We start from the raw sequence: 16,676 nt of genomic DNA, 5'->3' as shown, positions 1-16,676 counted from the left end.
TCATTCTACAATCATGCGGTAGCGCTTGGGTGAGTTTTTTTCTACATTACCACCTGGGGGACATATGATCCCAATTTCTGATGTATTTCCTCACCTGGGAAGTGTCATGTACAGCCACCCATAAAAATCAACAGCTGTATGTGGGTATACTTGCGCAACCATGCACATGCATATGGGCGTATGTCCCTGCACAGAGACTGCACAAGTTTACAAAGTACCAATTGATGCCCGCATACAACCATTGATTCCTATGGGTGGCTATAAATGGCACCTTTAGCTCCCGGGCAGAGAAATATGCCCAAATATTACTACATATAACCCCAGGTGCTTTTGTGCAACCAATTGAAATATGCTTTGAAACTGGAATGTAATGGAAGGTTGCCATGGGTTACACTAATATTTGTTTTGCTAAAGAGCATCTAAATACAGTAAGGATATAATATTATTCGAACATCATTATTATTATTATTTATAATAATAATAATAAAATGGTGTGTATTTGTACATTTTATTATATGGATTTACAGTAAGACAAATCTCCACCTACAAGAATAAAATACACCCCATTCTGAAAAAACATAAAAAATGGCAGATTGATAAAATGCAACTTAGTGCCAGTATATTGCTAGCTGTACACTGCGTAAAAAGAAGGCAATATACCATTAACTGGCAATTACATACGCAATGATTGTTAATTCTTTCCTTAAGTGCAAGCTGCTTGAAAACTGTTATCTCTCTCTCTAATTTTTGACCTTCTTACAAAAGGGTGAGGTGCGCTGGGAATACAAAAGACCGGTGGAAAATAGCTGGACATGTCATTTGTGACTCACTCTTTTAATTCAGCGTGCTAATCAACTGAACTGCCACATTCTCCCAAGGTAATTGTATCTTTATAATTGTTGAAAAGGAGCGGGCAATGCAGAGCGGATAGCCTGGGATTGTCCTCCCTTAGCATAATGAGAAAACTGCACCGTCAGTATTGGTTACTGTAAGCAGCTCTAAAAAATAAAAAAAGAGGACCTTATTTCAGCCTCTATTTACCCAGCACTTCAGATTTAAGTATGTTATAAAGCGCCTGGTTATCACACTGCTCTCTTGTTTCATTATCTAGAGGCCTTGTTGCCCTATGCTACAACTCATACCGAGAAGGTTAAATGTTACTGAAGCCTGGAACACAATATACACTGATAGGAACCAGATGCCCACAAAACAACATCCCTCCCCTTTACACATCATTCTTCCCATTCTGAAATCTACAGGTCACAGCCTTTTACATGAACACATATTACTACATGCAAATGCCACTTTTCTTTCACTTTAAAACAAGTGAATACATCACTCCAATTGAATGTGCCATATGATGCTTCCATATCAAGGTGGAAGAGTGAAGACCTTTTTTTTTTATATCTCAAGAACACAATAATGTACAGTAACAAACAACAAACATCTTTATCAGCTTTCATTAGTATAACCACTAAAATGCTGAATGTTTTTTGTTGGCAACAGAACATCAGTGCCCTTTCCATGATGATCATAAAGGACCAGTAAACCTAAAGGACAACTTGGCTTTTATATAAGAGCAGTTAGTTATATGTGCAGTGACATGTAAAGGTACTCATAGGAGATGATAGTCCATATATCCACCAGAAACCCTCCTGATCCTGGGGGAACAATGGATCACACAGGTAGAAAACCTGTTTGGATGGCTATAGGTTCCACAGAAGATAAAGGACAGCGCCACTCTCTAGACCAGTGATGGTGAACCTTGGCACCCCAGATGTTTTGGAACTACATTTCCCATGATGCTCATGCACTCTGCAGTGTAGTTGAGCATCATGGGAAATGTAGCTCCAAAACATCTGGGGTGCCAAGGGTCGCCATCACTGCTCTAGACACTCCTCCCCTCTGCATAGGGATAGAGTAAGCTTGGGTGTTCATGCTTATGGAGCACTTGGCAGACACTGGTTCCTCTGTGCATTTGGGTTGTAGTGGCACATCTGATGGCCCTCTTAAATTTCTGGGCACTTTTCAATTGTTCGGCAGAACTAAAGGCTTCAGCGGACCCTTTCATGGTTTTCTGTCCACTGATCCCATTGAAGGATGTCGGTGCTGAGACTTCTTTAGTCTAACATGGCCAAAAACACAGAACAACAAGATGTACTCTTGCAAATGTAAATACAGTATTATGAACCTGCTTGGGTATGGAAAATTATACAAAATTATGAAAAGTGTTAAAGTATAACTACAGGCAAACATTTTTGGGGGTTTTGGATGGAGTGGAGAGGGATTAGAACACCTGTCAGTTTTTACTGCTGTCTGTGCCCCCCGCCCCATTTAGGAGATGTACCCTCTCTATTTGTCCTGTTTACCATTACCATTGAAAGAGAAGTAAAAGAAAACCCCAAAATTTGGGTTGCCCCAGAAAATTAGTTGAGGGGAAATCTTCCAGTGGGGACAGTAGAACTGGTGACCCGGGGGTTCCCGAGGAATTTCCTTAATTTGCAGGTATTCCTCTCACTTCCTGTATGGCTATGGGACAGGAAGTGAAGGGAAATCTCCAAAATGTGACATAGATGGCAAAAAAAATAAATAATCTGACAGGGGTTAAAACCTTCACTTGCTTTATCCAAAATGAAAAAAATATTTTGCCTATAGTTCTACTGTAATGATTTTTCTTTTCCTCTAAACTAACTTGTATTTCAGATTTACTGGTCCTTTGAGAATAGATAGATATTTTTGTCAAATATTGCCCTAATCTGTGACAATAAAAGTTGAATGCAAACTTACCGGTGTAAACAAATCGGCCAGGAGCTCCTTTACAGAACTGCTTTGATTTGTACGAAAGTGTCACTTCAACAACTCCAGGAATGTGTCTTGGTGGGGTCTGAACTCTGATGGCGTGTGGGGTTATCAGCTGGAAACATTACACAATGAACATAAAATTAAAACCTAAAACGTTAACAGTGCTCGGTTCCATAACCTAAAGTCATTATTTTCAATACAAGGCAGCATACAGTTTATATACCAATATATTTCTAATATAATGGACACCACCAGCACAATACATCAGCATAATGCCGTCAAAACCTTAGTAAAGGTTTCTTGGGGGAAAATGTCTGTAAGTGATCCCTGAATTTGGTTCTCAGGAAAGGCCACAGGGCATAATTTATATGAAAATTGTCTCCATATGGCCGCAAAATGCCTGCTGTAGTTACTTTTTTTTAAGAAAAAGCACTAATTGATCAAATTGTGCTTAAAGGCCTATTGCAACATTCCACTAGGGGGCCCAGACGTTCCTTGGCTCTGTTTTCCCAACTGTCCAACCCTACAGCCACTTGCAAATTCACAGATTAAAAAAAGGAGTTTGAAATAAATCCTCCTGATACAGCTTGTCAATTGAGTATTGACAGCTTGTTGGGAATCAGTAAGAACACGCTACATACAGTTCAAAGCCAGCTGATTCTCAGTGCTTACCTCGCTCCATACCAACATGGTTCCAAATACCACTTGTAACCCATCAAAGAAGTTATCTCCAATAATGATGACCGTGGCTCCTCCCGTGGTCCAACCTTCACTGGGACTGATCGCTTTTATGCATGGTGTAGCTACTTGTGCAAAGAGGAAACCGAGAAAAAAAAAAAGAACAAAGAGGAATTTTAGTTTTTAGACTTTTTCCCCCCACTTTTATTTCCTACACTAAATCTCAATGCCAAATGACAAATCATAGGTAAAAAAAAAAAAGAAAAAACGTGGAAAAGAAGAAAATCAAATGCATGATTTTTTTTTTTTTTTCGTTGTTGTTTCTGCTGAACTCTGTCTACATAAAATAAATAAAAAAGGGCTCATACATCAGCATGGAAATGTATTTAAAGAAAACTGTTACATGTTTTATAAAGCAAAGGCCAAGTAGATTGCTAGCGAACAAGAAAAATGGCTTAGTACGGCAAATTACGTGTCAAAGCAAATATGGCTATTACAAATGATTAAGCGCTGCGTGCATGTGGCACGGCGATTTATCTGCCTTACTGTACAGGTCTACGCACAGTCAATCACGGCCTTGTTGAGTGAAAATGGAAGAGCAAATGTTCGGATTCTTGATTCTTTATAAGCGGCTAATTGGGTTGGCGATTCTCTAAACCCCCCCCCCCCTCTGTCCCCGTCCTTTTTTTCCCTCCCACCAGCGATCTTTGCCTTTGGTTCAAATCTTAATTTTCCTCTGCCACTCTATAATTACTTAGTTTTCGGTTTTCATGCATAGAGGAAAAAAAAAAAATCAAAAGCGCTATATTAATACTTCTGTCAAAGGTACACATTTTACATCTAATATTGTTTGTCGACATGAATCCCTGGGCCATTTACTTGACCTCTTTTTGTCTCTGGAGTGTTCACATTTGCATGAGTTATTACAATGGTGGAGGAGCAGGCAAGCAGCAGTAGCAGCGAAAGCTCCAGTCACTCCAGGCTCACAGCAGCCAGTAAAACTGTGACTCTTCTCAGGCTGAAGGCTGCTCAGTCTCTGTGAGACTTGCTTTGTTCTCTACTTTGATCAGCCTTTCTTTTACACGGTGTTGACAGACCTTTTTTACCAGCTTTGATGGCCTTTTGTATGCTGACTTTCATGCAAAGGAGCAGATCCTAAGATATACACTTTCGTCTATTACCAGTGAATTCTGCTGCTCTATATCTCACCTGCAGGGGTTGGTTTTGACAGTGCTGTATTATTGATTGTCCTCAAGACAATCTAAATGCTCTTTTTGTTGTCGTTCCTATAGTTGTGTCTTTTGGTGGGCGCCAAGCTTGCTGACATCCATTTTTTAGCCCGGGGACGAATGCTGTGTGTGTACGCTTAAAATGGGCTAAGTTGTTAGCACTGTGGCTATAGGTAAAGCTAATATGGTGAAAATGCTTCACGCCTCATTTAAATTCCACTCATTTTAACTGGAAAAAACTCTTTCAAGCTCGTTAATTAGGAACTGCAAAGAGTACAGATATCCTGAAACCCACATCAACCAATCATACTTCACTTTTCATCTGCTCAGAAACATCAAAGCAACAAAAAATGATTTGTAATTGGTTGTTTTGAGCTAACACACTTTGCGGATTGTCCTTTGCCTACAACAAAGGCCAATGCATAGTTACATAGTTACATAGTAGGTGAGGTTGAAAAAAGAGACAAGTCCATCAAGTCCAACCTATGTGTGTGATTATAGGTCAGTATTACATTGTATATCCCTGTATGTTGCGGTCGTTCAGGTGCTTATCTAATAGTTTCTTGAAACTATAGATGCCCCCCGCTGAGACCACCGCCTGTGGAAGGGAATTCCACATCCTTGCCGCTCTCACAGTAAAGAACCCTCTATGTAGTTTAAGGTTAAACCTCTTTTCTTCTAATTTTAATGATTGGCCACGAGTCTTGTTAAGCTCCCTTCCGCAAAAAAGTTTTATCCCTAATGTGGGGTCACCAGTACAGTATTTGTAGATTGAAATCATATCACCTCTCAAGCATCTCTTCTCCAGAGAGAATAAGTTCAGTGCTCGCAACCTTTCCTCATAACTAATATCCTCCAGACCCTTTATTAGCTTTGTTGCCCTTCTTTGTACTCGCTCCATTTCCAGTACATCCTTCCTGAGGACTGGTGCCCAGAACTGGACAGCATACTCCAGGTGCGGCCAGACCAGAGTCTTGTAGAGCTGGAGAATTATCGTTTTATCTCTGGAGTTGATCCCCTTTTTAATGCATGCCAATATTCTGTTTGCTTTATTAGCAGCAGCTTGGCATTGCATGCCGTTGCTGAGCCTATCATCTACTAGGACCCCCAGGTCCTTTTCCATCCTAGATTCCCCCAGAGGTTCTCCCCCCAGTGTACAGATTGCATTCATATTTTTGCCACCCAAATGCATTATTTTACATTTTCTACATTGAACCTTATTTGCCATGTGGTTGCCCACCCCATTAATTTAATCTTCTTGCAAGATTTCCACATCCTGCGGAGAAGTTATTGCCCTGCTTAGCTTAGTATTGTCTGCAAATACAGAGATTGAACTGTTTATCCCATCCTCCAGGTTGTTTATGAACAAATTACACAGGATTGGTCCCAGCACAGAACCCTGGGGAACCCCACTACCCACCCCAGACCATTCCGAGTACTCCACATTAATGCGTTTTTTGCTCTGCACTGGCACCTGCCCAGAACTTTTAGAATTGGTTATTGGTTGGTGTCTTTTGTATACTAATACACCTACGTATTACCAGTGCAAAAAAGTAGTGGTTTTCAAAATATCATAATAACCAAAACATTAGCACATTCTAAAATAACTATGTAAAGCACAGGAAGTTAACCCAACCTGGCTAATTTCAGCCACATGGAGCAGCAAACCAGTACCAGAAGCTATGTAGGTACCAGAAGACATAATCAGCTGATCATTTCTGAAGGAGCTGACATTTAGGCTTCATGTACACGGGACGTTTTAAAACCTCTCCTGAACGATGGAACTTGACAGCTAGTAACCGACGTTTAAAAACGTCCGTCATGCCGCGTTTAGCCACGTTTAGACGCGTTTGCATTTAGAAGTGTTTTTTGCATTGAAAATGGTTAGAAACATATCTCCATTAAAATCTAAACGTGGGATTGGCATACCTGTTATTACCTGTAGTAACAATAAAAACTTTTGACAAGAAAAAAATAAACGCGGCTAAACACGGGTTACCGCGTTTACACGCGTTTACAAGCTGTTACAGGCATTTGGCACTTCAAATGCCCCTGAGCATTGGTCCTGAACTCATTTTTTTGCTTTCCAAAAAAATGCTACTAACCTCAACCGCCTGGAAACAACTATAAACGACTCAGCGTACATGAGCTGATAAGATAGCATAGAAGAGTTCAGGGGCAGCTGAAAAACACCACCCAACTGCTCCTAAACGTCCGTTTACCAGCAGCAGTGTACATGAGGCCTTAGACAGATAGGTTGCTTTTTCTTTTTCAGGACAATAAGGACTCATAAACTTGAGTTTAGGAGCTTTTTGGCATCTTTTTTGCCAAAGCTCCTAAACTCAACTTCATAAAAGCCTATGTGTCCATGTACACATAGGCTTTAAGGATCGTCTAGGAGCTGCTGCGGTTAGGGGAGGTTCAACCTCCCTAGGAACGTTTTGACCGCCGGCTGCAAAACGCTGCGATATAGCCGGAATCTTCCCAGGTTTCTTGCCGGCGGTCATAATAGGCTATGTGTACATGAAGCCTAATGGTCCCCCCCCCAATGTAAGTTCAGAACAAGGTGTGTCTGCACTACATATGGACATCTGTAATCATGGCATCATTTTTCGAAAACAGTAAAATGGTTAGATTGTACCTGTACTGCTTAACAACATTTAGTATCAATGCTTGGCCTAAGCTGCAAAAGAGCAATTACTGGTTGCTATAGGTTACTGACCACTGTTGTAATATATTATCCTCAAGGTTATCTCTAGTGTGATTCAATCATACATGTACATGTGCAGAGAAGGTGCTCCTTCTGTAGCTGTGGCTAATCACCATTAGCCATTATTGTTTAGAACCCCCCCCCCCCCTCTTCCCTACAAGCCACCCTTCCTTTGTTTGCTTTGACGCTGGACCAATGGAGGTTCTATTTGCTCATTCCACGTGCATACCCCTGCTGCAGCAGAGGAGCAGAGCACACACTGAGAACCTGCCCTTAACTAGCGCTTGTTGACTTCATGCTAATAAGTTCATACAAATTTTCATTTCTGAGGCTTCCAAATGACATTTGCTTTTCTTAATTGCATGGAGAGCATTTGAAAAGGATCAGCTCTCTAAAGACTGACAAGTCTCCTCACTGGGAATGACCTTCATCAGCACTGCCAATTATGGCAAATAATTCTCCAAAAAAAAAAAAAAATTACAGTAAACAAATTTACTTTGGAAGGGAAAAAGGGGGTGAAAAAAAAAAAAAAAAAGCCCTCTCTTCGGATCTATGGCCAGCACAAGGAGCTTCTGCTATCTAGCAGCTGGGTCCCAGTGAAAACACATATCTTCAAGGAATGTCTAGAGCTTGTGACTGGGAAACACAGAAGCCGCCTGAGCGTGGACCTAATGCCAGCCTCCTTCTGCCTGTATTTGCATACATTTCAATGCACATATAGAGAAGGAACATGTGTTCAATGGGGACCATAGCAAAATGAATTACACAGACTGAGTGAGAGATTTAATGATATACGGGGCACAATAAACAGATGATAAAGAGGGGGGCAGTAAGCAGCAGCAAAAAGGCAAACATTTCCCCTTGCCTGTGTTTTAGGCGTTGGGAAAAAAAAAAAAAAAAAAAGGCAACCCACACACATGGATAACTACAGCGCTGGCTGATCAGAGACCCTTTCAGGGAATGCCACCAAGAGATCATTAAAATTCTGGAGCACCTAACCATTACCGGTGTGTTTTTGCTAATTAAGAAGGGAGTAGCTTTGATATCCTGTAGGTGTCGCCTGCTCGTTTGATGCTCATTAATTACCTTCAACGCGTAGATCTGTAATATTTTATTCGCATTGTTGTATATGCTTCCATAGTTGTGCAAAGCATGTATGACTGAGGGATGTATTAAATAATGAGCAGTAAGCTGCATTAACCCATAGCAACCAATTAGAAACGAATGCTATGGGAATGATTACTGGTAAAGAAAAACTTCAAACTTTCAATAATTGGTCAGGCTATACAGTAATGTCACCATTACAAATGCTTTCCAGCACACCAAAAATTCAACTATCGTCTTTGAAACCATCAACAATGTTTCCAGCATTTGAAGGATGCACAAGGTGTTTTATCAAGGTGCAAGAATGAGTTTGCCTACACTTGTGTTCTACTTGTGCAAGACCCTGAAATGTTGATAATGAAGGGTCGCTTCCCTAAATGACTACTTGTGCGCTGGCACCATCCCAGATAGCAAGGACAACTTGCCACAAGTTTGTGGCAGTGTTGAATTGTAAGTCGTATTAACTTGCTGCACATTTTCACAGGCAAGTTGTACACTTGCAGAGCACTTGAAGCACAAGTTCTAGTTGACACTTTTCCAATTTGTAGCAAATGTGCAAGTCTCTAGCAAGAGCAAAGTTGCAGTGCTGAGTCTACAGCAAGAGCTCTGCAAGTCTACAGCATGAAAATTCAGCCACAGTGACCCCCTGTGGTGGGATGACTATTGCACAACATAACTGAACCAGAACTTGCAGCAGACTTGCAGAATGTTTGCAAAGAAAGTTGATCTGGACTCGCTGCAATTGTGCAACAAACGTGTGAAGCCTGGCAAATCTAGCAATAGCTTAGCAAGTCATTTTCAAACTTACAGCACAATTGCTTGCTATTTGGGATATTTACGGACCACATCCAATTATTGCTTCAGCACTCATATGGTCTATTGAGTAATCATGGGCACAGTGGTCTACAAATGTATTTTAGGGGTTGCTTTGAACAATCCAAACCAATCACAATCCACCCAGTTATCATGTGGACAGGAAAATCCATAGTACAATAAACATACCTGTGATCCTATTTTAAGTCCCTGAACAATATCCAATATATGCCAGGACCAAACAAGGTTTCTTTCAACATGTCCTAGCTCAGCCAAGTTTGCCTAAAGGATAAGTTCTCCTTTCGTAACATGTCACACCCATATTCAGGGTGTAACATGTTACGAACGGACTGGCCCCCGCTTTCCCCCGATCCCCCGCTCTGACGGCTACCAAGGGATCTTCTCTCACCACTATCACAGTTAAAAAAAAACTTGGCCGTTTTTTAAAAGATTCATTTACAGTCCTCTGCGAATGGAGAACTACAAGTCCCAACATCCTTTGCAGCTGTCGGCTTTTCTAGTTTTCAATGAATTACCACGGCGCTGTTTTGCACTGTGGTAGTTTATTGGGTCTTCCTGTCAGATTGTATCTGCTTGCCTTTACAGAATGTATGGGCACACAGATACACTGACAGGTCTGCAGGAGACCTGCATGGCACCAGCAATCTGCTGATCGCTGGTGCAATGCTATAGAGGCTCCAGAAACTAAAAAATAATAAATGCACATTTTTTTACCTGCACAAAAATGTGCATTTATTATTTTTTGTTAGAAGGTGAACTTATCCTTTAAGATCAGGTTGCCTAAATCCAAGCTTAAATTGTTTGTTACCCCAACACTTCATATTCCTGATATGTGCCTGCTGTACCATGTACTTGTGTGAGAAGGTATCCTGTTCTCTTTTTATTGCTTACTTTATGTGAAATCCCTGGTGTTCCTGCTAGACCCATTGCTTTCCTATTAAAGACTGACCACACTAACAAAGAGATGGTCAGTATGGTCAGGTCTCTAGCTGTGCTAGGAACTCAGACTTGTTCTGAAATGCCACTGCTGCACAGTCATTCACTGGGAAGCTCAGTGTGCTGCTGCTTCTCCTCCCCCAGCTCTTATACAACTGAGAACAGAGGGAATGTGATCTCTTATAAAAAAAGAAAAAGGGGGGGGGGGAAGAGGGGGAAAGGGGAATGGTGGGACTTTATATGAAACACAACACCAAAACCAGATGAATCAATTGGTAGATACTATGTAGATAATAGTATCTACCAATTGATTCATCTGGTTTTGGTGTTGTGCTTCATATAAAGTCCCACCATTCCCCTTTCCCCCCCTTTTTCTATGATTCAGGGATGGAGACATACAAACTCTGTAGCAGTTGTTGTCTCATACAAAGTTCCAACAATTTATTTTTTTTATTAATGAACTCTTATAAAAAAGGGAAAAAAGGTATTTATAATGTTTTTTATATCTATAGCTATATTGCTTTTCATTTATTTTTTAAACTGAATTGGTTGTTTTACAGGGTGATTGTTTACAATCACTTTAAAGTGATTGTAAAGTCTCGTTTTTTTTTTCCTATAAAAATAACAAACATGGTATACTTACCTGCTCTATTGCAATGGATTTGCACAGGGCAGCCTGGATCGTCCTCTTCTTGGGTCTTCCCGGGTCCCTCTCCTGTGATCCTGGCCCCTCCCTCCTGTTCAGTGCCCCCACAGCAAACAGCTTGCTATGGGGGCACTCGAGCCGAGCCCCACCCCTGTCCCCTGATTGGCTAGCTGATTTTGATTGACAGCAGCAGGTGCCAATGGCGCTGCTGCTGTGTCTCAGCCAATCAGGAAGGAGAATTTTCGGGTGGCTGAGGCACTCGTGGACATCGCTGGACAGAGAGGGACCTCAAGTAAGTGTGAGGGGGGTCTGCTGCACACAGAAGGCTTTTTATTTTAAGGCATAGAATGCATTAAGATAAAAAAACCTTCTGCCTTACAACTCCAGTCAGATCTGGTGGCTTATTCTAGTTTTGAGGTGATGGTTGTTTTAGCCTTATAGTCAGTGCAAAAAAAATCAGCTTATGTATGGCTGCCCAGTGTTGCCATCTGGTTGCTGTTGGTTACTGCCTGTCAACTCCCTGTGCCCTGTGATTTTAAACAAAACCAGCTGGGATATTTGTACCCTCTGCTGCATGACAAATTCTAGAATGCATTATAAATAGATTTTATTTAATAGATTTTTTTTTATTTCATTCAGATCAAGTATTTTATTAGTAAACATCTTCACGATAGTAGGTCTTGATTAATCATCTCGGGGTCTCAAGAGTAATATCACAGAATTTGTCACCTTTTTCTGAATTCACAATATTGAGACACTCAAACAGGCCTAATCTTGCCTCATGAAGACTCCTTTGTTCTGCCTGCTAAAATGTCTTGTAATTGTGCTTAGGATGTCCAGATGGCTGGCAGATACTCCAGCTGATAGGATTATACCTTTTACCTCTCCTAGGGCCATCTGTTCTCTTTAACTCACTAAAACCCTGCAGCCTGGATTCAGTTGTCGTTATTGCATAAAACTAACTGCATTACAAGTACTTGGCATGCAAATCACTTCTGTGCTGCAGGCCTGGTGCTGCCACGATACAAGTTGCTTAAGGTTTATACAGTTTAGTAAGTCATTTCTGGAAAAAGTGACAAGAAAAAAAAAAAAATACAATATTGTTAAATAACCTATTTTGCAATGCCAACGAAGGGTCTCTTTTTTTTTCTGTTCTTCATTTTTACTACTGCAATAATTTGCCATGCTATTGTGAAGACGGGAGATTTTCCATGGCAGCTGTCCACTGAAGCAGCAGGGGGAATTAGTCTACTTGGAAATGATTTGGGTTGGAGTGTATATGTACTGCTGGCGAACATTAGATTATTGGATAATGAGGTGTTAGCAGGAAAGGGATGCATGCAGGTACATATACAGAACATTAGCTGAAAAAAAAAAAAAAAAAAGCTTTTTATTTTATGCATGCATGGGGATTTCAACTTAGATTTTTGTTTGGAACTACTCTCTAAAATGCCATGGACACAATTGTAAGAAAAAAAAATATTGTACAAATTGTGAAAGACATGTCCGCCTTTACTGTATGTAAACTTTTCCGTTGTCCAAAATGGTTTACCGACATTAAAAACAGAATAAAGTATCCCCTTTGAGAATATAGTGAAAATGTGGTTGAGACATGACTCAGAATGTGGCACCACATCCAAATATAAGCAAAGAAAAAGAACCAAGAATGAACACGGACTTTAAATTGGTAGCCACTGGTAGACCCAAGATGAAAAAGAGAGCACTCAATTGAATAAAAAACCCAAATTTATTAAACATCATATAAAACATATTAAAAAAGAATATTGAAATACATATCAAAATGTTATGGTGTTGTCCAACCTAGGTGAAAGCTATATGAACACTTGAGGAACCCTGTAGGTAAGCCTAGAGATATGGTGGACTCTGAAGCTGGTAAATGCAGAAGGTCTTATATATCAGGGCCTGAGAAACCTTGTAGGTAAGCCCATAGATATGGTGGACTCTGAAGCTGGTAAATGCAGAAGGTCTTACATATAAGGGCCTGAGAAACCTTGTAGGTAAGCCCATAGATATGGTGGACTCTGAAGCTGGTAAATGCAGAAGGTCTTACATATCAGGGCCTGAGAAACTTGTAGGTAAGCCCATAGATATGGTGGACTCTGAAGCTGGTAAATGCAGAAGGTCTTACATTTCAGGGCCTGATATGTAAGACCTTCTGCCTATATCAGCTTCAGAGTCCACCATATCTATGGGCTTACCTACAGGGTTTCTCAAGTGTTCATATAGGTTTCACCTAGGTGGGACAACACCATACAATTTTGATATGTATTTCAATATTCTATTTTAATATGTTTTATATGATGTTAAATAAATTTGAATTTTTATTCAATTGAGTGCTCTCTTTTTCATCTTGGGTCTACCAGTGGCAACCAACTTAAAGTCCATGTTCATTCTTGGTTCTTTTTCTATCCCCTTTGTAAGAAGTCACAATACTTGATGACTTTAATTTGCAGTAAATGAATAATTTGGAGCTCCCCCCCCCCCCCTAAAAAAAATAAATACCCAGATTGAAAAGAAAACCTGCAGTGAATAGGACCAAGTCAGGCCTTGCAATTGTTTTTTGAATATACAGATCACTATCAGGAAACTACTAAGTAATAACTATGCAAGCATGTTGGCATGTCCTTGCTTTTACCTACGTAAGATCAAACCAACCCAAATAGATGTAAAATTTACATAAAGAACCCATGATTGTTCTGCTTCCTACCTATAATCTCATCTTTTGTAGTGGTGAGAAAAACAAAATTATCCACAGTTGTCCTTTGAGACAGAGCAATTTTTGCTTTCTATAAGGTTCATGTGGCAATTTTAAACCGAGTGTTCCTTATTATACAAAAAAAAAACAATTTCTGCTTAGAGTCAGATGGTAATTTTTTTTTTTTTTTCATACAGTTTACAAAAATAAATACTTATGTTTTGCTATGATTATAGTAGCTCATTAGAGGGAGGCAGAGCTTGGACCTCTCCCAATGCCTAGCACCATGGGCTTGAGCTGTTTTACTTGAACCTATAATGTTGCCAGTTCTCTCTCTCTAGGGAAGAAGACGACTAGGGGAGAGGATCCAACCTTCTTAATTGTGAACCTCATTAGTGCTGGTTGCTAGGCAAAACATACACCTACCTTCAGCACATATGAAAGGGATAAACAATACGTCATAGACCATAATGACTTTTGTGCTCAGGGCAACCTCTAATTATTATATTTTGTTCGCTTTTGCCTTAGTCATTATTGCTGAAAAACAAATTAGTTTATTTTTGCGCAGCACAGCAGATTGTAAATTGCGCTCTTATTTTGATATCTAAATTATATTACACATAACAGTGATTATCGTGTGATTTTCCAGAGACAAATTTCACATAATTCTGATGATGATTTTTTTTTTAATAGAGGGTCTGTGCGTTTTGACTTGACTGACCGCTATTTTGCTAAGTTTTTCAGGCTTGAAACACAAAATGTTCCAGCTTGCTGGAAAATTAATACGACAGATAGTATCTTATTTCACTCTAAAAGATGTTTTGCGGCCAATAATTCATTTTGCATATGCTGCAGGTTTACAATAAATGATTAAACCTTCATAATGTTGGATATAAAGGCTGCTCATGTACAGGAATTATAATAATAAAGAGATTAACCAAAGCATCATCCAAAATGTGTAAAAAAATAAAAAATTAAAAAATAAAATTTCATGCCTATTACTTAGTATACATGAAAAAAAAAATGGTAGATTTCTCCTAGCAAACACTCTTCCATCTGCAGTACAAGGGCCCAGTGACAGGAAGTTGACCTCATTGTAAATTCCTTTGTGATTTGGTCATGTGTTTCTCAACCATTTATTAAGAATGTACCTCTTCTCTGTGACCACAGCAAAAAGAAATATCAAATTAAATGAAGCTGCAAAAAAAGCTGAAGCCAAAAGAAAACATACAAAAAGAATAAAAAAAAAATATTTAATGATTTTAGAGAAATGGGAAACGGGTTGGAAAATATCTGAGCTGAAAGTAAATAGAATAAAATGGCTGTTAGACTTTTTCATTATTTTTTTTCACTTTTCAAGTTGGATCTTCAGTGTGCTAAAAATGATGACATCCCCATCTGTCTGTTGATCAATGAACTGAGGTGACAAAATAGATGTAATCATGTAGTCAAAATAAAGTTTGATGTTTAAAAAAAAAAAAAGCATTGCAAAGGAAAAAAAGGACATGAAAATGTATGCCTACCATTTTCCAGATAAGATGGAGCCGTACCTTCTGAGGGGTCAAGGCGGCGTGCCCGCCTTCCGTGTTTGGAATTGTTGTGTACAAACATGTTGTCTGAGACAGCCAACACATGGCCGTCCACATTGACTGTTGTTGATACAACAACCTGAAAAATAAAAAGAAATAGAAATGTTGCGCTTAGAAAGGGACAGGCAATTTGGTAAATCACCACATTAAGCAATCAACCACACATTATACAAGATATTTCATGGTAACACAGAACTCTACGATTCTCTTGGGCCTTAAAGGATAAGTTCACCTTTCATAACATGTTACATGTTATACCTATATTTGGGGTGTAACATGTAACATGTTATGAATGCACCGGCCCCCGCACCTCCCCAATCTTTGCTGTGTCAGCTAGCAGGGGGTGCTTCTCCTTCCGCTAGCTGTCAATTTTTTTTGTTTTAAAAGGGGGCCATGCAGGGCTCCACCCACCCGGCCATGCCACTCATTTACAGCACTCTGTGAATGCAAAACTACAAGGTCCGTCAGCCTTTGCGGCTGTTGGCTTGTAGTTTTCGATGAACTACCACGTTGCTGTGGGCGCTGTGAGCGCTGTGGTAGTTCATTCATTCTTCCTGTTAGCATGTATTGGCTTCCTCATACAAGGTACCAGAATGAAAATACACCGACAGGTCTGCAGGAGACCTGCAGGGCATCAACGATCTGCTGATCGCTGGTGCAATGATTTACAGGCTCCTGCAACAAAAAATAATAAGTTAACATTTTTTTTACCTGCAAAAAAATATGCATTTATTATTTTTTTTCTGAAAAGGTTAACTTATCCTTTAAAGTAAACCTGAACCCAAAAAGTGGAGATTTACTATTCTACAGGGAACATCTAGTAATGTTTATTGTGCCTAAGGCGTACCCTAAAAAATGTACCTTTTGTTTTTAATTCCTCCTGAAAAATAGCAGTCCACTTCTTGTGCCCAGGGACTCCAGTACCTTGAGCCTCGTAACTGCATATCTTCAGTGTGAGATCTTATAAGTCCCTATGCTTGTTACTGCTAGTCTCATGAGATATGGAGTGAGATTTGGTGATGTCACTACTGTGCTGCTCACTGTTCTCCTTACTGTAGAGGAAGCTGTATCTGAGGACCTGCACTGAAGGATCTCCCTGCTCCTGCTTCATTCATTCTAAGGTTCTGCAACGTCTGCAATTCTTCTGCTACTTCTTTAATTTTGCCCCACTAGTCACCTGGAGGGCCAGCTCTGGTATGTGAAAGCAAAGCCCTGCCTTTTACCAAGATGGCTACCTTCACACCAAGACACAGTGAGGTTTATTTACTAAAGGCAAATCCACTGTGCACTGCAAGTGCATTTGGAAGTGCAGTCACTGTAGATCCAAGGGAGACACGCAAGGAAAATAAAAAACAGCATTTTGCTTGTACATGATTGAATCATAAAAGCAGCAGAGCTTCCCCTCATTTCAGATCTTTCTCTCAGATCTAAA

At 40.0% G+C, this 16,676-nt stretch overlaps 1 protein-coding gene across 29 annotated transcripts in view; it reads right to left on the bottom strand.

The window, feature by feature from the left end:
- The window catches only part of EBF3 (EBF transcription factor 3), a 221,588-nt gene that overhangs the window by 61,250 nt on the left and 143,662 nt on the right, over window positions 1–16,676 (bottom strand). For 13 of the 29 annotated variants that reach the window (XM_073595697.1, XM_073595699.1, XM_073595695.1 and 10 more), the window contains exons 8-10: window positions 15,179–15,323; window positions 3,475–3,608; window positions 2,788–2,914 (exon numbers count right to left, since the gene is read on the bottom strand). In XM_073595697.1, coding sequence (XP_073451798.1) covers window positions 2,788–2,914; window positions 3,475–3,608; window positions 15,179–15,323 — 406 coding nt within the window. The remainder of the gene's footprint in view (window positions 1–2,787; window positions 2,915–3,474; window positions 3,609–15,178; window positions 15,324–16,676) is intronic. The other 16 variants (XM_073595698.1, XM_073595696.1, XM_073595706.1 and 13 more) reach the window with 3 other exon arrangements.

The sequence above is a fragment of the Aquarana catesbeiana genome, linkage group LG08 (assembly GCF_042186555.1).
Source record: "Aquarana catesbeiana isolate 2022-GZ linkage group LG08, ASM4218655v1, whole genome shotgun sequence".
Taxonomy (NCBI): domain Eukaryota; kingdom Metazoa; phylum Chordata; class Amphibia; order Anura; family Ranidae; genus Aquarana; species Aquarana catesbeiana.
The sequence above is the reverse complement of the archived record's forward strand: the minus strand, read 5'-3'. Positions and strand labels throughout refer to the sequence as shown.